This window comes from Cervus elaphus, chromosome 5 (assembly GCF_910594005.1).
Source record: "Cervus elaphus chromosome 5, mCerEla1.1, whole genome shotgun sequence".
NCBI classification, from domain to species: Eukaryota; Metazoa; Chordata; class Mammalia; order Artiodactyla; family Cervidae; genus Cervus; species Cervus elaphus.
In genome coordinates, this window is record NC_057819.1 from 21731087 (window position 1) to 21751878 (window position 20792).

The 20792-nt window shown below is 48.5% G+C and overlaps 1 protein-coding gene across 2 annotated transcripts in view; it reads left to right on the top strand.

Moving 5' to 3' along the window:
- Window positions 1–7604: 7604 nt before the first annotated feature.
- The window catches only part of AACS (acetoacetyl-CoA synthetase), a 53320-nt gene continuing 40132 nt past the window's right edge, over window positions 7605–20792 (top strand). Inside the window, exons 1-4 of one of the 2 annotated variants that reach the window (XM_043902094.1) lie at window positions 7605–7915; window positions 15383–15486; window positions 17151–17271; window positions 18815–18928. In XM_043902094.1, coding sequence (XP_043758029.1) covers window positions 7783–7915; window positions 15383–15486; window positions 17151–17271; window positions 18815–18928 — 472 coding nt within the window. In that variant the 5' untranslated portion in view covers window positions 7605–7782. The remainder of the gene's footprint in view (window positions 7916–15382; window positions 15487–17150; window positions 17272–18814; window positions 18929–20792) is intronic. The other variant, XM_043902093.1, reaches the window with a different exon arrangement.

Sequence of the window (20792 nt, forward strand, 5' to 3'; positions counted from 1 at the left end):
TATTCTGTGTATCTTTATGGAGCATCCTCAGGGTGCCAGGTTATGACACTGAACAAATCTGACAAAGACCCTGACCTTGTGGAGTGAAGATTCTTAAGGGGAGCCAGATCATGGACGGGTAAACAAAGATTTAAGGCTTTTTTTTTTTGTTTTTTTTTGCCACACCACGCAGCATGTGGAATCCTAGTTCCCTGACCAGGGATCAAACCCATGCCTCCTGCACTGGAAGTGTGGAGTCTCAATCACTGGACTGCTAGGGAATTTCCAAAGATGATACATTTTAACACTGCAAGCAATAACTGAATACATTCTCCCTATAAAAAAGATGAACACAGGAGACAAGATTACAGCGTCTTTCAACATCTCTTCTGTGGATCCCATCAGATGACTTTTTCACCATTTACTTACTCCTTTTCCTGGTGAGGACCTTGGACTGTGACCACACCTTCTTCTCTCCTTTCCCCTGGGTGCTGGAGAGGAGGTGGAGACGTTGAACTTTGGGCGACCACTTAAGGCACGTCTGGGTACCATTCACCTGATTTCCACAGTCACATGGGTGGGCGTGGACGGTTGAGGCAATCACGCCATGGAGGCCTGAACAAGAACTCCCTTGGCCTGGTAAACTCAGCAAACTTGGCTGAGTCCCCACTTGGAATCACGCTTTCACCTCTTTGCTGGGCCAGCCTGGAAGGACCTGCTTTGCATTAGCTGCTGGAAATGGAAATATGCCAGCTTCTCAGGCCAGGTCTTCTTTCTTCTTCTTTGAGTCTTACTTCATGACTCCTTTGGTTAGGATATGGGGAAAATCAGTTTCCTGTTACAGCTTGTTTTCATCTTCTCTGGGCTTCAAGGACTGCCTTAATTTTTTTTTTTTAAATCAGAATTAAAGCTCTTAATGAGATGTATGGGCCATCTTCTTTTATTTATTCATGGCTACTCCACACAGCATGTGGGATCTTAGTTCCCCAGCCAGGGATTGAACGTGCACCCCCTTGCATTGGAAGTACAGACTCTTAACCACTGGACCTTCAGGGAGGTTCCCAAGGACTGCTTTTCTAATGCAGCAACACATCCCCTTGGTTCTTCCAAAACATCTCTACGCATATATAGACATTTCAGCCCAGTTCAGTCACAGTTGTGTCTGACTCTTTGCGACCCCATGGACTGCAGCATGCCAGGCCTCCCTGTACATCATCAACTCCCAGAGTTTACTCAAACTCATGTCCTTTGAGTTGGTGATGCCATCCAACCATCTCATCCTCTGTCGTCCCCTTCTCCTCCTGCCTTCAATCTTTCCCAGCATCAGGGTCTTTTTAAACGAGTCAGTTATTTGCATCAGGTGGCCAAAGTATTGGAGTTTCAGCTTCAGCATCAGTCTTTCCAATGAATATTCAGGACTGATTTTCTTTAGGATGGACTGGTTTGATCTCCTTGCTGTCCAAGGGACTCTCAAGAGTCTTCTTCAACACCACAGTTCAAAAGCATCAGTTCCTTGGTGCTCAGCTTCCTTTATAGTCCAACTATCACATCCATACATGACTGCTGGAAAAACCATAGATTTGACTAGTCGGACCTTTGTTGGCAAAGTAATGTCTCTGCTTTTTAATATGCTGTCTAGGTTGGTCATAACTTTTCTTCCAAGGAGCAAGCATCTTTTAATTTCATGCCTGTAGTCACCATCTGCAGTGATTTTGGAGACCCCCAAAATAAAGTCTGTCACTGTTTCCACTGTTTCCCCATTTATTTGCCATGAAGTGGTGGGACTGGATGCCATGATCTTAGTGTTCTGACTGTTGAGTTTTAAGCCAACTTTTTCACTTTCTTTCACTTTCATCAAGAGGCTCTTTACTTCTTCATTTTCTGCCATAAAGTTGGTGTCATCTGCATATCTGAGGTTATTGATATTTCTCCTGGCCATCTTGATTGCAGCTTGTGCTTCATCCAACCCAGTGTTTCTCATGATGTACTCTGCATAGAAGTTAAATAAGTAGGGTAACAATACTCCTTTCCCTATTTGGAACCAGTCTGTTGTTCCTTGTCCAGTTCTAACTGTTGCTTCCTGACCAGCATACAGATTTCTCAAGAGGCAGGTCAGGTGGTCTGGTATTTCCATCTCTTTAAGAATATAGACATTTAGAGATGTATATCTACAGATACCTATATTTATATAGAAGTATATAGACCTACGGGACTTCCCTGGTGGCTCAGATGGTAAAGAATCTGCCTGCAATGCAGCAGACTTGGGTTTAATTCCTGGGTCGGGAAGATTCCCTGGAGAAGGGAAAGGCATCCCACTCCATACAGACACACACACACACAGACACACACAGACACACACAGACACACACACACACACACACACACACGCTTCCCAAGTGGTACTAGCGGCTTCCCAAGTGGTACTAGTGGTAAAGAACCCATCTGCCAATGTAGAGTGCATAAGAGATCCAGGTTGCGCGTTCAATCCCTGGGTCAGGAAAATCCCCTGGAGGAGGGCATGGCAACCCCCTCCAGTATTCTTGCCTGGAGAATCCCACGGACAGAGGAACCTGGTAGGCTACAGTCCATGGGGTAACACAGAGTTGGACACGACTGAAGTGAGTTATCAGGCACGCAGCACACACACATATATATATGAATAGAGATAAGTAAATGACAAGATAGTCATCCAGTGGAATCCATGGAGGAGATGTCAAAAGATGCTGTAATCTTGTCTTCTGTGTTCCTATCCATGATATGTATATACAGTCTCCTCTTTTTTCAGCAGCTCCACGTTTCCACCAATATCTGCCTAACAGGTCTCTCTGCTTGCACTCCATCCTGCCCCCCAAACCCAACCCTATTTACTCTGTGACCACAGAACAGACAGAAAAATCCTTTGGAAATGTAGATCCCTCTCCTACTCAGCACTTTCCAAGTGGCTTCTGATTGCACTTTGAATAAAATCTGAAGTCCTTACCCTAGAGCCTCCCAAGGCCCTATACGGTCACTACCTTTTGACTGTGCCAAGCATGCCTCAGGGCCTTTGCACTTGTTATGCCCTCTGTCTGGGAGGTTCTTCTCGAAGATCGGCAGGTGAAGAATCTTCAGTTCTTGTCCTCTTTGTCCTTGTGGAATCCTGAGACACAGGAGCTGTGACAGAACGGGTCCTGACTTGGGGATCTGACTTTCCTTAGTTATTACTGATGGCTTCATATGGTCTAGACTAGGGGGTCCCCAACTTCTGGTGATCTGAGGTAGAACTGATGCAATAATAGAAATAAAGTACATAATAAATGCAATGCGCTTGAATCATCCTGTAGCTACTCCCCCGACACTTCACCATCCATGGAAAAATGGTCTTCCATGAAACCAGTCCCTGGTGCCAAAAACGTTGGGGTCCCCTGGTCTAGACTATCACACATGGGTGATGGAAGTACTAAAATGAACAGAAACCTCTCAGAGTGAAAAGTGAAAGTGATAAGAGAAACATGAAATTCATATTTCAAAAACATATGCGCTTTCCTCTGATAATCTTGGCTCTTATGTCAAGTTGGATGCTACTTCTCTTCCAGATCATTGGAGTTTTTTGCAAATACTCATGCCTTTCACATGAAACTGCTTTCAACATATTCCAGAGGACTCAATATTGTCACATAACTTATTCTATCGGTTAAAGGTCAACTGTATAATAGTGCGAACTTTGAAACATGGAAAATCTACTTGAACACATTCCACAGTGGGAAAAATAAAAATGAACACAGGTGAACTTAAGGGGAAACAGGGGAAATTCCAAAGCAGTGACTGGAAGGTCAGCCGTCTGAGAATAAGATAAGTGCATTTCATCTGGCAAATGTCTATATTCTTTCATTTTTTTTTTTTTTTTTTTGGAAGCAGCTAGAATAGCCTGGAGAAGCACAGGTCAGGAGTGTGGTGTATAAATAGTATCCATCTGAATCCTTAAATCAAACATAAGCAACTGATGGGACTTCCCTGGTGGTCCAGTGGTTAAGAATCCACCTGCCAACGCAGAGGACATGGGTTGGATTCCTGGCCCAGGGAACTAAGATTCTACATGCCACTGGGCAACTAAACCCATGTGCCACAACTACTGAGCCTGAGACCAAGAGTCTGTGTTCTGCAACAAGAGAAGCCATGGCAATGAGAAGTCCTGGCACCACAACTAGAGAGTAGGCCCTGCTCACCCAAACTAGAGAAAGTCTACACATAGCAACTATGAGCCAGTGCAGCCAAAAAAGAATAAAGAAAGCAACTGGTAAGATGGGGAAGATGGGAATTTCAGAGACCCAAGAGGGGTTACCCACAGATAGTTTAAGATTCTTGGTAAAGGAAAGCCCTTCCAGCTCTGTTCCCATTGTATTTATTTTTTAACTTAATTTTTATTTTACATTGACGTATAATTGATTTACGATGTTGTATTTCAGCTAGTGGTTCAGTTATACATATACATATATTCCTTCTTTTTCAGATTCTTTTCCCATATAGGTTGTTACCAAATATTGAGCAGAGTTCCCTGGGCTCTACAGTAGGTCCTTGCTGATTTTCTATTTTCTATATAGTAGTGTGTATACAGTAATCCCAAATGCCTAATTTATCCCTTTCCTCTCTGTTCCCATTTTAGATGGGAAGAACTTTCTTGAATCTCTTCATTTCCCCCACTCCCTTCTAAGCTTGTTAAGAAGCTTCCCTGGTGGTTCAGTGGTTAAGACCCTGTGCTTCCAATGTAGGGGGAACAGGGTTGATCCCTGGTAGGTGAACTAATCCCACATACCACACAGTGTGGCCAAAAAGTAAAAATAAATAAATAAATTTTAAAAATTCAAAAAAGAAGAGTATGAGGCAGCAAGGAGGGGCCTGAAAAGGCACAACCAAGGTGTGTCTGGGAGACAGTCAAGGGGTGAGGACAAATAGCCAGTTATTTTGACTGTAGTTTACTTCTCCCTTGGCTTCCCCTACAGGTCCTGTGCCTCTATGGAGTTGGGGGCGGGTGCCTCTGAGCTGAAAGAAGTAAGAATGAATCAAGTAGCTGTCAGGTATATCAAACCAGCCCCTCCTCTGGCTTCATGACAAATGGTCAGCCTACATGTAAAGCTCTGGAATTCTACTCCCCAGGAGGGCTGTGTGCATGCTAGATGGCTTCAGTGTTGTCCGACTCATTGTGATCCTATGGACTGTAGCCCACAAGGCTCCTCTGTCCATGGGATTCTCCAGCAAGAATACTGGAGTGGGTAGCCATCTCCTACTCTAGGGAATCTTCCCAACCCAGGGATTGAACCTGCATCTTTTATGTCTCCTTCATTGGCAGGCAGGTTCTTTACCACTAGTGCCATCTGGGAAACCCCCATAAGGGCTGCTGCTGCTGCTGCTAAGTCGCATCAGTCATGTCCGACTCTGTGCGACCCCATAGACGGCAGCCCACCAGGCTCCTCCATCCCTGGGATTCTCCAGGCAAGAATACTGGAGTGGGTTGCCATTGCCTTCTCTGCCCATAAGGGCTAGGTCTATGCTTTACACAGTGACCCCCAACTGGCCCTTGCTAGCCAACACCAGTTACTCGCTGGACATTTCTGAATGAATGAATGAACATTTCTTAAACTCCTACTATGGATCAGACTCTGGGGACCCTGTGGAGACCAGTTAGACAGGAGTTTGCTCCCGTGGGATCTGCAGTCCAGCGTTAAAGGGGTGAACATATAAACAAGAGTCCCTCCAAGATGAGCTTTCTGAGTTGAGATGGACTCCCACCCTTCTCTGGGCTTCCCTGGTGGCTCAGATGGTAAAGAATCCACCTGCAATATGGGAAACCTGGGTTCGATCCCTGGGTTGGGAAGATCCCCTGGAAAAGGGAATGGCAACCCACTCCAGTATTCTAGCCTGGGAAATCCTACAGACAGCAGAGCCTGGTGGGCTACAGTCTGTACGGTCACAAAAAGTTGGACATGACTCAAGTGACTTAGCACAGATGCAGCCGCCTTCACAAAGGAGGTGACTTGCAGACAGAGCTAGAATTGGCCTCAGAACTTGGAGGTCAGGGGAAGGGGAAATTCTGGAAGTTGTGTTAGCATAGTAAATACTCTGTTCTAAGCTAGCACCTATGTTTATGTCGTGACTGGGAGATGGGAGCTATTTAAGATTAAGTGGTGGAGGGAGGGGGTTCCTAAAATGCCAGCACTGCAAAAAACTGTTACTTGGGAGAAGCTGACTGGGTTGCTGTCAGAATAAATAATGAGGAATATGGGAAGGCCCCCAGAACAGTGCCAAGGTGCAATAAGAGTACAGCAAATGAAACTTCAAAATAACTCCCATCACAGGTTTCCCTGGTAGTCCAGTGGTTGAGGGCCTGCCTTGCAATTCAGGGGACATGAGTTCCAAAGCAGGTGGTGGTGGGAGGGCAGGATCCCACTGTTGGGCAACGAGGCCGGTGCACCACAACTACTGAAGCCCACACACCCTGGGGCCTGTGCTCCACGAGAGAAACCACTGAAATGAAAAGATTACATGCTAGAGAGAGCCCACGGGCAGCAACGAAGGCCCAGCGCAGTTAAAAAAAAAAAAAAGAGATCCTATGGCAGTTTCCTCTCCATCTCCATAGCAAACATCATCTCTTGAAACATCACCTTAATCAGTCCTCCTGCTTATACCCTTGCTTCCTGAAGACTCTTCTCAATGCTGCAGCCAGACTCCTATGACAGTCAGAGTATGTCCTTCTGCTCACAACCTTTCAATGGTCTCGTGTCACCCAAGGTAAAAGCCAAAATCTTCATTGGTCTCCAGGAACCCACCTGAGCTTCTGTCTCTTCCTTCATTGACCTTGTCTTCTACTCTAGGTCTCAAGTGAAAAGACACTGGCCTCTCAGCTAATTCACTAACCACATCCAACACTCTCCTGCCTCAGGACCTTAGCACCTGCTGTTCCCTCAGCCTGGAAACTTTTCTCCAGGTTACTAAGTAGCTCACTCCTACCTCAAGTTATTGATATAATAACCTTCTTAGTGGGACCTTCCCTGACAACCTTTTTCAAATAGAAACACTCCTCACATGTTTTCTACTCTTCCCTGATTTTTCATAGCACTTATTACCTTTTATTATGTGAATAATATTATATTACTTTTTTATGTATGATACTCATTGGTATACTGTTTTTTATTGTACGTATTATACTATATATGACATTTATATAATGTATTTGTTGATTGACCCCGCTCCTCCCCACACCTGTCCCCCACCCCCTTATCTCTTGTTGACTGAGGGCAGGAATTACGCTTCGCTCGGTGATGTATCTGCAAAGCCTGCACAGTGCCCGGTACCCGGCAGGCGCTCGGTAAATACCGGTAGGACCAAAAAAAAAAAAAAAATCAATCGTGAACAAAAGAACACATGAACGAGCCTGCGGGCTCTACCTCGACTTCGGGCCCTGGTTTAACCCCTTCGCGCTCCAGGTGAGGCTGCGGAGCCCAGCCCAACGCGCCTGCGCAGCACCACCGGTTGGGCGCGCAGGTTGTAGTCCCGGAGAGGCGGCAGCACTCCTTTTCGAGGCGCGGCGCCCGCGGAGGGTTACATTCAGGAGAGGCGGTGCCTTCGAAGGGCGGGGGCTTTGGGGGGCGGGGCTCGCTGGGAGTCCGGGCGGGGCGGCTGCTCCGCGTGCAGTTGCTCCACGTCTGCCTCGCCGCTCACCCGGGGTCTCGCTCCCCGGCCTCTGCCGCCGCCGCCGGCTGGGTCCCCGGCCCAGTCCCGATCCCCCGCGCAGTCCCGGCCTTCCCGCCGGCCTTCCCCGCCGCAGCCATGTCCAAGGAACCGCGGGCCGGGCGGGAGGAGATCCTGGAGTGCCAGGTGATGTGGGAGCCTGACAGCAAGAAGAACACGCAGATGGACCGCTTCCGGGCGGCCGTGGGCGCCGCCTGCGGCCTGGCACTGGGTGAGTGCGGGGCGCGCGTCCCAGGGGGCTCCCCGGCCACCTCTTGGCTGGACCAGGGGCTTTCAGAAATCGGGCTCCTCCCTTGGCCGTCCGAGGGACCACTTGGCAGAGAGACACTCCTCCAGGAGTCCCGGGAGCCCCTTTTTCCTGGACGTTGGGGTCAGGGCCCCTCTTAGTTGTTAGAATGGTCTCCTGATTTTCATCTTCCCGCTTCTGGGGGTTGGAGGAGCCACTGGACAGAGGGGCCCCCTCCCTAGGGGGTGGGACATCTTCTGACTGTGGGGTTTTGCCCGCGTGTCTGTGCGGGGTGTCACTTCCTCTCTTTTCAGGGGGCCAGTCTCTTCTTCTCTGCAGTATCCATCTCCCTGGTAGGGTAGCCCCTCTGGTCTTGGAACCCCAGTGGACTGAGTGATCCCTTGTTAGGCATTCCTACCTGTGAGGAGTGCTCCCTGGAGTCTTACCCTCCCATCCCCAGGGCTTTTGTCTCTCTGACCCAGGTCTTCTTTGACCCTTAGCTCTTCCCTTCTGTTGAAGGGTGGGTCACTTGCCAGCCACATTACCTGGTGCTGACCCATCACGGTGCCCCCGCCCCCCACCCCTCCAGGCTGACACTGCTAGAGGCCAGCCTGGATTCTGGGCATCGAGGAGATGGATGATGCTCAGGCAGGAGGCTGTCTCTGGGATTGGGGTGGAATTCCTTCCCCTTACGTGTTTACACTCCCAGCCCCAAACCGAACCTAGCCCAGGACCCCCTTTCCAGCTCCCTCCCTGTCCTCAGGAGCCACTTGGGTGAGATGGCCCTTTTCTGAATGAGAAGCTTCTCCTTAGCTCTCTTCTGGCTGTCCACCTACTTCCTGCATCCTCCCTTCAGCGATTTTCATCTCATTGTGACCCTTTCCCCCTCGTCTCGCCCCTCTGCCGGCTACAGGGACTCCTGTGTTTCTGTTGGTGGCATCACTGTCCTCAGGGAGCCCCCGCAGGAATGGAGACTTGGGTGGTCTGCCTTCCAGCCTGGTCCCCTTCCCACCCCAGTGCCCGCATCTCCCTGGGGGCCCTGGTTTCCTCTTCCGTGAACAGTGGCTGGTTTTCCTCCTTCCTGCTTCTCTTCTCTTCCGTACCTGCTGCCTGCGGGCTTTGCCTGAGCAGCCTTGACGCGAAGGTCTGGTTGGTCACACCTGGGCTCAGAGGCTCACAATGGCTCCTTGTTGACCGTGGATTTGCACATCCTGCCACCTGGCAGCTTCCGTGTCCACAGCACGGTGGGCTTCAAAGCGTCCACAGGTAGCCCCTTCCCTTGCTCACCCAGCTCCCTCCCTCTCCCGGCTGCCTGCTCCCTAGAGACAGGTGTGGCTTATTACTCTCCAGGCCTTCTTTCCAGGTAATAGTTGGTAAGTTAATGTGTGTTGGACTGGGGGACAGAGTTGTTTCTTTTTGGTTACACCGCACAGCTTCTGGGATCTTAGTTCCCCCACCGTGGGTTGAACCTGGGCCCTCGGCAGTGAGAGCACAGAGTCCCAACCACTGGACCGCCAGGAAACTCCCTGGGGCACAGACCTGATTCCCGCCAAGAGCCATGAATGGAACCACATCCTCCTTTTGTGTTTCCTTGCCTTGATTCCATGTCTCTTTTTCTTCTGCCAGCTGTTCTCCCTGACACTTTACAAAATGATTTCACAGAAGGGCAGTCTTGTGAGATGCGTGAGGCTGAGCTGTCATCCGACTGTCGGGATTCTGAACTGGCTCTGCCACTTACTGGTTGTGTGGTCAGGGGGAAGTCACCGGATCTCCTGAGCCTTGGTTTCCTCATCTGTAAAATGGGCATAATGAGAGGACCAACATCATTGGGTGGGCGTGAGGGCGATCAGGCTGAGCGCTCTGCCACACCTGGCCAGTGGGGGTGGCTGAGCAGACACTGGCAGGCACCAGTTGCCCCCAGACTGCCTGCCCAACCCCAGTCTGCCCTTCAAGGCTGGGACTGGTGGCCTGCTGGCGAGGGTGAACCTGCAGACTTAGTTTGGGCTTCTCACACTGAGTTGCAGTCTCCTTGAGAGACTGCATAGGAAAAGCAAGAATTCCAGCTTCTTTGGCAAACTCACCAGCCCATGATGATGGGTTCGTGTCCCCACAGGTGGCATCAGCTGAGCTGAGTGGGGCTCCTCTCTTGGTCTGGGAGTGCTTTAGACCTTGGTTTTTTTTTTTCTCTTCCTCCTCTTCTACTCCTGATAGTTAACCCACCCTGCCTTCTCTCCTTTCCACAGGCCTGGCCCTGGACATTTTGGGCTTTGCTTTAGGAGCCAACTCAAATGCTGTCTTCTCTGATTATTCTCTTTGACCACTTTCTTTTCCTCTCTCTCCAATTGCATATAATTTGGACTTTTAACCTGTCTTGCTTTTTCGTTTACTTGTGAGCATGTTTTTTTTTTTTTTTGTCTGTGAGGCATGCGGGATCTTCGTTCCCTGACCAGGGATTGAACCTGTGCCCCCTGCAGTGGGGGTATGGAGTCCTACCCACTGGACCACCAGGGAATCCCCTATTTGTGAGCCTTTTTATTTGCTTAAAGACAGCACCCTTAAAAAAAAAAAAAAAAAAAAGACAGCACCCTTGAACTTGTGTTGTCTGTGCCATCAGCAGTGGCTGGTGTGTGGCTGGTAGGCAGCACTGAGCAATGCTCTTGTCTGGATGCAGGGAGAGAGCAAGGTATGCGTCCTCACAGGCTGGCTCAGCCCTACTGCAGCCCTGAGATGGGATGAATGGGGGGGGCATTCCCCAGCTCCCCCCAGACCACTGTCAGCGGGAGGATTCTATCCTTGTGTTTTGGAGGGGCAGGGCCTCCCTGGAACTGTGCAGTCTCTTCCAGGACCAGAACTGTAGGTTGGTTGGCTCTTGTCATGGCTTCCAGCAGAGTTCGTCTGGGAATCCGCAGCATGCCCACCTAGACCTTGGGGGCGGCCTGCAGCCCCAGCCAAGCGTATGACACTTGGCCTTGTTTGCAAGGCCCCAGGGGGCATACTACATGTACCAGTTCTCAGTCATTAGGGGAGTGCCACCAGCTTTATGGCACACATTACTTTTTGCTTCTTATACACAGCCATTAAAAAATATATATGTTTATTTGACTGTGCTAGGTCTTTAAGCTGCAGCGCATGGGGTCTTTGATCTGTGTTGCAGCAGGTGGGATCTAGTTCCAGTGGTCAAACTCTAGTTCCAGTGGTCAAACTCTGCCCCCTTGCATTGGGAGCCCGGAGCCTTTAGCCACTGGACCACCAGGAAAGTCCCAGTACACACTGTTCTGGAGGACTGGGCCAAGCGCCTTTGCATCACAAACTGCAGCTCATCTCTGCAGGCCAGCGTCTGGGGGAAAACTGGCCAACACAAAGAAGGCTTGGTCTCCATTCTCAAACAGCTCAAGTGTCCTTGTGGGGAGAAGGCTTTCACAAAGGTAGCAGTGCTGAGCGGCGGGTGTAGGGGCGTGTGCCGCCCACCTTCTGAGCTCTGGGGCTGTTAGGATGCTGCTAAAGGGGGCTGACAGGACCTTGAGCTGAGATGTGAAAGGTGCAGGCGGGTCAGAATTCTCACAAGTGGGGAGGTGAAGCTGCAGGTGGGGCTTACAAACTCAGATGCCTGCAGGGACCAGGCAGGTGATGAGATATTAATAACAGTGAATGTTTAGGGAGCCCTTCCTACATGCCAGGCCTCATTTGGGAACTTTACATGGATTAACTAACTTAATCCTCAGTAACCTGGCCAGATAGATGGGGCTTTCATCAAGTTTCCCAGCTGAGAAACTGGAGGCTCAGAATCTTGGCTGAGGTCTCACAGCTGTGAGCAGTAGGGCTGGAGTCAGTGCCCTGAACTGCAGTATCAGGTTGCCTCTCGAAAGTGTGTGAAGGGCCGAGTGGCCAAGTTGTTACCTGCTTTAGCTGTTTGTCACCATGTTGTGTTTCTGCTACCTGTTGCTTCTTTGCGAATCACCCCAGGACTTAGTGATGTAAAATGACAGTAGTTATTTAGTATCTCTCAGTTTCCATGGGCCAGGCTTCTAGGAGGGGCTTAGCTGGACAGTTCTAGCTCTGGGTCTCCCGAGGCTGCATCTATCTGTTCTCATCTGAAGGCTGGACCGAGACTGGCAGCCACACTATTCAGGGGCTGGCTCACGTGGCAGTGAGTCATTGCTTGTTGTGGGCAGGGGGCCTCCGCTGCTTGCCACCTAGGACTGCTTGAGTGTCCTGCCAACGTGGCCACTGGCTTCTTGCAGAGCAGGTGATCATGACAGCAAGAACTTCAGTGTCCTATGACCTTCTGACCCAGCCTCACAAGGCACTCGGTCATTTCTGTAACAGCTGGTTGGTTCTTCAGATCAGCCCAGTTCAGCCGGGGGCAGGGAGGAGACACCTGTTGGCCGGCTCCCACAATCAAGATGCCCTCTCTTCTCGGGAGAAGTCAGAAATTCTGAATTTCATTCAGAAACCCAAATTTAGTATCAGCTGGTTCTGTTTCTTTCTGAGCATTGTGCAGACTGAATGAGATGTGCCTGTGGTTGGTCACCCAGGTGTCTGGATTGCAGCCTCTGAGCCCAGGTTGGGGTGTATGTGTGTGAACAGAAACCCCAGAGTCCCTGCTTTGCTGGAGAGTTGTGGGCAGTGGGAGAATTTGGGCACACACTCCACCCACTTCTCCATGGGTCCTCGTGAAGTTGAGATGCCGTTGTGACTTCTAGCTCATGGGTTGGCAGGCTGGTTACATTCCTCCACTCTGCTAGATACTGTTGAGGATGCAGTTTGTTATGGGCTCTCAAGGTCTTCAGGGGAGGCCTGTGTTTCAAGCTCCTGCTCCATCTCTTTTGTCAGCCTGGGGGAGGTTTTGGTGCCAGAGCTCTTTGCAATTTGTGAGGACCAAGGTGATTAAAAAAAAAAAAGCCTAGGAGAGGGAGGACCTGCAGGTCCTGTTTGTCTAGTGCAGTTTCCTCCAGGCCTTCCAGAGGCTCTGCTGCCAGAGAAGCGCCCTGGGCCTGGCACTGCCTCCCTTGGCGGAGACCATGGCAGCAGGCTCCTGCGAACACGTGCTTGCTCACCCCTGTCTCCTTGTCTGAGCCCACGCGGTGCGGTCAGGAGGCCCGTCATGTGTCACGAGTGATGCTCAGGGTCACATGTTTGGGCCCTCCTCTCTGACAAGCACTGTTCTTAGTGCATTCTCTGCTTTGACTCAGGCGGTCCTTGCAGTGACCCCATGATAAGTACCAGTATCTTAAGGAAGGTAAGTGGCAGGACTTGCACCCGGATGGTCGGCCCTGAAGCCAGTGTCTGAGCAGCGTGCTCTCTGCCGTTGTCCCCGTGTCACAGGTGAGGATGCTGAGGCTCAGAGAGGTGAAGTAGCCAGCCCAAGGCCGCTGTCTAGTAAGTGACAAGAGCTGGGGTTTGAAGCCAGTCATCCAGCCTGGCCCTGGGGGGCAGGTTAACTCTGCGCTGTCATGGGAGGACCCGGGGCCGTCTCCAGCCAGTTTCCAGATGACACTCGAGAGAAACAGTCCCAGAGAGACAGCATGGACCGCCTGAGCTCCCCAAGCACCATGTTGAGAGTCAGGGCTGGCTCCCGGCTTTCAGATGCACCATCCCTGGTGTCTTTCCCTGTGAGCGTAGTCGACCTGGCCTGTGGCTCCTGGCTTGAGTAGATATAGGGCAGGGCTTGGGGGAGGTTCTCTTGTAGGGTTTGGAAGAGGGGCAGGCATCATTGTTGGGAAACCAGCTTCTCTTTCTTGAACTCAGAGCTCTAAGACCCCCCTCTCCCCTCATCACGGCTGTGCTGACTCTTCCCACTTTGTCCCAATCTCTGCTGCCAGAGATGCCCCATGGCTTGGGCTCTTGGCTTCCTCCCTGGTCCTAGCCCCCAGCCCCTGCCGCCCTGGCTCTCAGCAATTGCTCTCTTCCTCTGGCTCCCATGTCCAGCATGACTGAGAACAAATACTGGATGCTGGGACTTCCCTGGTGGTCCAGTGGCTAGGACTGAGCTTCCAATGCAGGGGGCTCAGGTTCAATCCCTGGTCAGGGTACTAGATCCCACGTACCATAACTAAGATCTGGTGCAGCAAAAAAAAAAAAAAAAAAAAAAACTCTTAAAAAGAAAATTACTGGATGCCACATGGAGGAGGGACAGTGCTAAGGGCAGGGATCACTATGTCTCATCCTCTGGATGAACCCCCAGTGAAGATGATGAAATCTGTAGTTGAGTGATGGAATGAGAGAACTTGACCTATTGGTCAGCTTCCTGCTGAACTGTTACCATCTCTGGGGGCACCAGTGGATGAATTTTAAGTCCTGTTGAAAACATACTGTGATTAAAAAGGCCCAAAGAGGGGATAGGACTTTCCTGTGGTCCCAGGATTAGAACCTGCTGAGAAGAACGTGCCTCCATTTGTGTAAAAGTGGGAGGCAGAGGGATGTATTTGCTGACACATAAAATCTGCAAAGTCACACCAAAAAAAATCTCTTTCACTGGTTACCTCTGGACCAGAAAAGTTAGAGGGTTTTGGGGGTTAGAGAGAGGGAGGCTTTTTATTTTTTAATCATGTAATCTTTTATTTAATTTGTAATTTTGAATCCTGTGAATGTAGCGCTTACTCAGAAATCAAAATAAGTAAATAATACAAAAAAATCCCCATAGCGTTGTCATTGTAATTTTGAATCCTGTGAATGTAGCGCTTACTCAGAAATCAAAATAAGTAAATAATACAAAAAAATCCCCATAGCGTTGTCTTGGTGTAAAGAGTCATTGGCAAGCTTCCAGTTTTGGACTGAATTTCCAAATCTATTGAACATAGGTTTTCTGAGTTTGTATGGTATAATAATGTGCTAAGTCACTTTAGTCATGTCTGATTCTTTATGACTCTATGGACTGTAGGTTGCCAGCATCCTCTGTCCATGGGATTCTCCAGGCAGGAGTACTGGAGTGAGTTGCCATGCCCTCCTCCAGGGAATCTTCCTGACCCAGGGACCGAATGTGCATCTCCAGCATTGGCAGGTGGATTCTTTACCACTAGCACCATGTGGGAAGCCCCTAAGCATTTTATACATGGGCTCATTGAAATCCTCATATTTGCCCTGTGAAGCAGGTTATTATTAATCATTTCCATTTTACAGATGGGGAAACAGAGACATAGCACTTACAGAGCTTGCCTGAAGCCTCACAGCTAACAAATGGCCAAGATGGGATTTGAACCCAGGCCTTCTGGGTCCAGAGTCCATGGTCTCAGGCATGCTGGCTAAGATAAAAACTCAGCTGCCTCATTGCTTTGGTTCCTTTTGGGGACTAGCAGTGGTGGGTTTGCTTCAACAAAGACTAAGGTCCCCTGCTCTCCCAAGATCCTTTCTCATCAGATGCCTTTGAAGCCTTCAGACACATGTAACTCCATCTTATCATTGAACTAAGTCTCCTCCCAGGATTTATCTGAGCTGTATGTCTTTATTTTCCAGAAAATTATGATGACCTGTATCATTGGTCAGTTGAGTCGTATTCAGACTTCTGGGCAGAATTCTGGAAATTCAGTGGAATTGTCTTCTCATGCATATATGATGAGGTAAGTAGAGATTTCGCTTACACATTCTTTTTGTGGTTATGTTGCAAAATCATTAATTTGGGGGGCTTGTGGTTATGATTCAAAATGAAGTGTTAATCTGGGGGAAGACTAAATCCTGTCTTATTTTAAATCCTCACAACAGTGGGAAAAAGTCCTTGCTTCAGAGAATTGTTGGGGCATTGTTTTGGGGTTGAGGACCTCATGGGTGCTCTGTGGACTTGGAGCCCCCCCAGTGAGCATGGATCCCAGGCCCTGTCTTGGCACTCTGAGTGATCCTAAGAGTAGGGCATTGCTTTGTTTTTATTTTATTAAAAATTGTTAGAGTTGTGGTAAAATACACATAACACAAAATTTACCATTTTATCCATTTAAAAGTATACATTCAGTGATGCTACACGCATTCACATAATTGTTTTTTTAACTATCAGTTTTGTTGTTAAACTGGATTTTATTTTATTTTTGGCGGTGCAGCATGTGGCATCTTAGTTCCCTGACCAGGGATCGAACCTGTGCTCCCTGCAGAGGAAGCTCAGGGTCTTAACCACTGCACCACCAGGGAAGTCCCTAACCTGGATTTTATTTTATTTTATTTTTTTTTAATATTTATTTATTTGGCTGTGTCGAGTCTTCATTGTGTCATGCCAGATCCTTCTGGCAGCACACAGACCCTCTAGTTGTGGTGCACCTCCTCAGTAGTTGCTGATCGAGGGCTCCAGAGCACATGGGCTTCAGTACTTGTGGCACATGGGCTTAGTTGCTTGGAGGCATGTGGGGTCTTAGTTCCCTGACCAGGGATTGATCCTGAGTCCCCTGCATTGCAAGGCAAATTCTTAACCTCTGGACTACCAGAGAAGTCCCCCTAACCTGGATTTTAAAGGTTTCTTTTTCCCAGATCTTTATCCTCAATAAATATCGAGGGACTAGGAATTCTGTTATTCAAAGTTTCACTTGTTGTGTTGTTTGTTTGATTGTGAGGTGAGCCATTCTGAAAGGTTCATCTGTAGGCACTTGGGGAAGAAAACCAAGGTTCCAGCCCCTGAGGATGGAGGCAGGGATCCTGCTTTCTGAAAACTGTGGTGGGAGGGTCAGGTAGGCCCTGCACTTTGACCCCCTGGTTTCTATGCTCCTGGTTATACCTGGAACACTGGGCAGCTGCTATGTCTGTCTTGTTTACTTTCTCTCATCAACATCTCTCATAAAGTAGGGGCTTAATAATTGTTGACAGAGTAAATTAGTGGGGATGGTGTTTTCCCTTGGATTAATTTTTTTTAATGTTAGTGAGGAATAATTGCTATATATAATTATGTATTTCAAGTGTACATGTGATGACTTTATATATATATACACACACACATACATACATACACACGCGCCTTGTGGAATGATTTCCAAGATAATTGACACAGCCATCACCTCGCAGTTACTTTTTTTTTCCTGGTGAGAATGCTTAAGATCTCTCAGCAACTGTTAGGTACACAGTACTGCCTTCATTTCTGTTTTCAGTTTCCAGCCCTCGGGCCAGGTCAGCGTTCAGTCTGTAAAACGATCTAGCGTCGCTTTGGGCCAGTTGGTTAGCTGGCTTCCTGGGACGCAGAGTCACTTGTACGCATCCTTGGTGTTACCCTCTCGTGCATGTGTGTCTTGGTTTGCTGTTGTCCCTGTAGGTCGTGGACACATCCAAAGGGATCGCCGACGTGCCTGAGTGGTTCAAAGGCAGTCGCCTCAACTATGCAGAAAACCTCCTGCAACACAAAGAGAACGACAGAGTGGCCCTTTACGTCGCACGTGAGTCCCAGCAGCTGCTTGGTTTTCCTCTCTTATTGTGTATTTTTTGTTTTGTTTTAATTTTTTAGCTACACCAGCTGGCCCTAGAGATCTTAGTTCCTGGACCAGGGATCGAACCCTGGCCCTCTGCACTGGAAGCATGGAGTTCTAACCATTGGGCCGCCAGGGAAGTCCCGGTTCTGAAGCATTCGATATCTGATATTTTATTTCCAAACAGTATTTTGGCACCTTTGGATTTTGTGTGTGTGTGTGTGTGTGTGTGTGTGTACACGTGTGTGATGAGAACACAAAATAGTAACTTTACCATCTTAACCATTTTTTGAGTGTCCAATTCAGTGGTGTTAAGTATATTCACACTGCCGTGCAGTAGATCTCTGGAACTTTTTCACTGAGACTCTGTACCCACTAAACATTGATTTCCCCTTTTCCTCCCCCAGCCCTTGGGAATTTATATATATTAAAAAAATCACAACCAAATCAAAGAATTCTTCACTTTATAAAAGCATTGCTAATAGTGAAAAAAGAAATTTTTTTTTTGAAAAAAGAAATTTTTTAATGGCAGATTCTGAGTGTGTGTCTCAGAGGTGCCCTTTCCCACAGCCTTTCTTTTCTGTAATGTTTGGTAAATCTGTATCTTGTTTGCATTCTCTGCATCTGTGTAACGTCTCCCAGGCATGTTTTCTAACCTGTATTTGTATAGGTGTGAGTTTCATCCATGTCTGTGACTCAGAATCTCTCTTTTTTGAAAAATTTATTTTGTTTTTTGGTTGTGTGGAGTGTGGGACCTTAGTTCCCTAACCAGGGATCAGACCCAAGCCCCCTGCAGTGGAATCATGGAGCCCTAACCACTGGACCACCAGGGAATTCCCTAGAACCTTTTTTTGTTTTTTTAAATTAAATTTTTTTTTTTTTGACACGTCGTGTTGGTTTCTGCAATACGACAACACGAATCAGCCATGATTCTACATACATCCCCTTCCTTCCCCGCCTCCCTCCCCTCGCCCCAGCCCATCCCTCCAGGTGATCACAGTGCCGGACTGGCCTCCCTGTGCCACACAGCAGACTTCTCACCAGCTGCCCATCTCACACCTGACAGTGTATGTATGTCGATGCTGCCTTCTCCACTCGCCTCACTCTCTCGCTTCCCCACTGTGTCCACAAGTCCTTTCTCTACATCTGCATCTGCTTTGCTTCCCTGCCAGTAGGTTCATCAGTATCATTTTTCTAGATTCCATATATATATATTAATATAGCATATTTGTTTTTCTGACTTATTTCACAATGTATAACAGGCTTTAGGTTCATCCACCTCACTGGAACTGACTCAAATTTGTTCTTTTTTATGGCAGAGTACTATTTCATTGTGTATATGTACCACATCTTCTTTATACGTTCATGAGTCGATGGACATCTAGTTTGCGTCCATGTCCTGGCTATTGTAAACGGAGCTGCTATGCACATTGGGGTACATGTGTCTTTTTCGAAGATCTGAGCTCTCTTTTTAGGACAGTCCATGGATGACCTGTCCCTTTCCTCTTCCCAGGGGAAGGCAAGGAGGAGATCGTGAAGGTGACTTTTGAAGAGTTGCGGCAACAGGTTGCTTTGTTTGCAGCAGCGATGAGGAAGATGGGCGTGAGAAGAGGAGACCGGGTCGTTGGTGGGTATTTCTGGCTCCTGTCACCATGGGAACAGGGGAGTGGCTGGGAAGAAATGCAGTGGAGTTGGGTCAGGTTGTTCATGGCCTTATATATACATGTGCTGCACAAACTAGACCAGGAAGGACGATCACTGAAAGTGTGGCCTGGCGGGAGTGAGCTGGGCTGTGAGGGTCCTCGGCTCCCAGCCCTAACGTGAGTGTGTCTTCATGCTGAGTGGGAGCCAGTGTTCACAGCTGTGTATTTTTTTTTAATGAAACATGGTCCTTTTTAAAAAAAAAAAAAGGTTTATTTATTTATGTAACTGTGCCCACTCTTAGTTGCAACGCACAGGCTCTTTAATTGTGGCATATAAACTCTTAGTTGTGGCACATGGGATCTAGTTCCCTAACCAGGGATTGAACCTGGGCCCCCTGCTTTGGGAGCACTGAGTCTTAGCCACTGGATTGCCAGGGAGGTTCCAAAACGTAGTCCTTAAACGAAACATAAGCCAGAGAGTTCATTGGTTGCATGCATGCTCAGTCATGTCTGACTCTCTGTGACCCCATGGGCTATAGCCTGCCAGGCTCCTCTGTCCATGGGATTTTCCAGGCAAAAATATTGGAGTGGGTTGCCATTTCCTTCTCTAGGGGATCTTCCTGACTCAGGGATCTAACCTGAGTCTCCTGTGTCTCCTGCATTGGCAGTTGGGTTCTTTACCACTGACTCTTCCAAGGCTGGGAAAAGCTGGCTGCTACATTTTCTGGGTCTGCCCACCTCCAGTGTGATGCTTTCTGGAGGAATTTCGGAGGGTATTTTCCATGCTGTGATTTCCGCTGCTTGTGTTGACATGACTGTAGACTGATCCCGAAAACCCAGCAGAGGGAGTTTTATCAGTGGAGACTCACCTGACTCACTCCTCCACCATGTAGATGTCAGGGATGGTGCCGCCAACCTGCTCGTTTCCCAGATGAAAAACTGAGGTCCAGGGGAGAAAATTCACTAATTCATTTTTTTTAAATGTGGAAGGAATGTCATTATCAAAAACTGGGTGTTGATTTAAATGAGAGGGCTTCCCAGGTGATGCTAGCAGTAAAGAACTCGTCTACCATTGTAGGAGATGCAAGAGAGTTGGGCTTAATCCCTGGGAGGAGGAAACGGCAACCCACTCCAGTATTCCTGCCCAGAGAATCCCATGTACAGAGGGGCCTGGAGGGCTATAGTCCATTAGGGTTGCAAAGAGTCAGACACAACTGAAGCGACTTAGCATGCATGCATGCAGACAGCTTCAGTTCACAAGGTTGTTAACATAAAGTACATGAAAATACTTGGCCTCTGGAGATTATTTTAAACAAGGAGTTACTTTCATTTATTTATTTTTTTGGGCCATGCTGCTTGTGGGTTCTTAGATCCCTGACCAGGTCTTGAACTTGGACCCTCGGCAGCGAAAGAGCAGAGTCCTAACCACTAGACCACCATGGAATTCCCCGAGTTACTTAATACTGAGGCATGAAATTTCATGGCCAGGACACCTCATCACAGCTCTGTTAAACAATTGACTGTAACTGGCGCTACAGCATAGGAGCAGGGCCCCTGGGCCCCAGCTTCCCCATGCCAGGCTGGTGGCCACCCTGTCCCTGGGGATCCCCACCAGGGTTTCCTCACTCAGCGTCTTCTCCCACGTAGTCCTTCCTGGTGAGAATTTGTTTAGCAGCTTCGAGGGTACCAGGCTCCCTGGAGTTAGGTGGCCTGCTTTCTGTATTTGGAGCTGCCTTTGGGCCTGTAGGTTTGAACGAGAAATTCCTCCTCCCTGGGACCTCGAGTTTCTTCATCTTTAAACAGGGCAGCAGAGAGGCTGACCTGACTAGTTGTACAGATTGTCTCGTG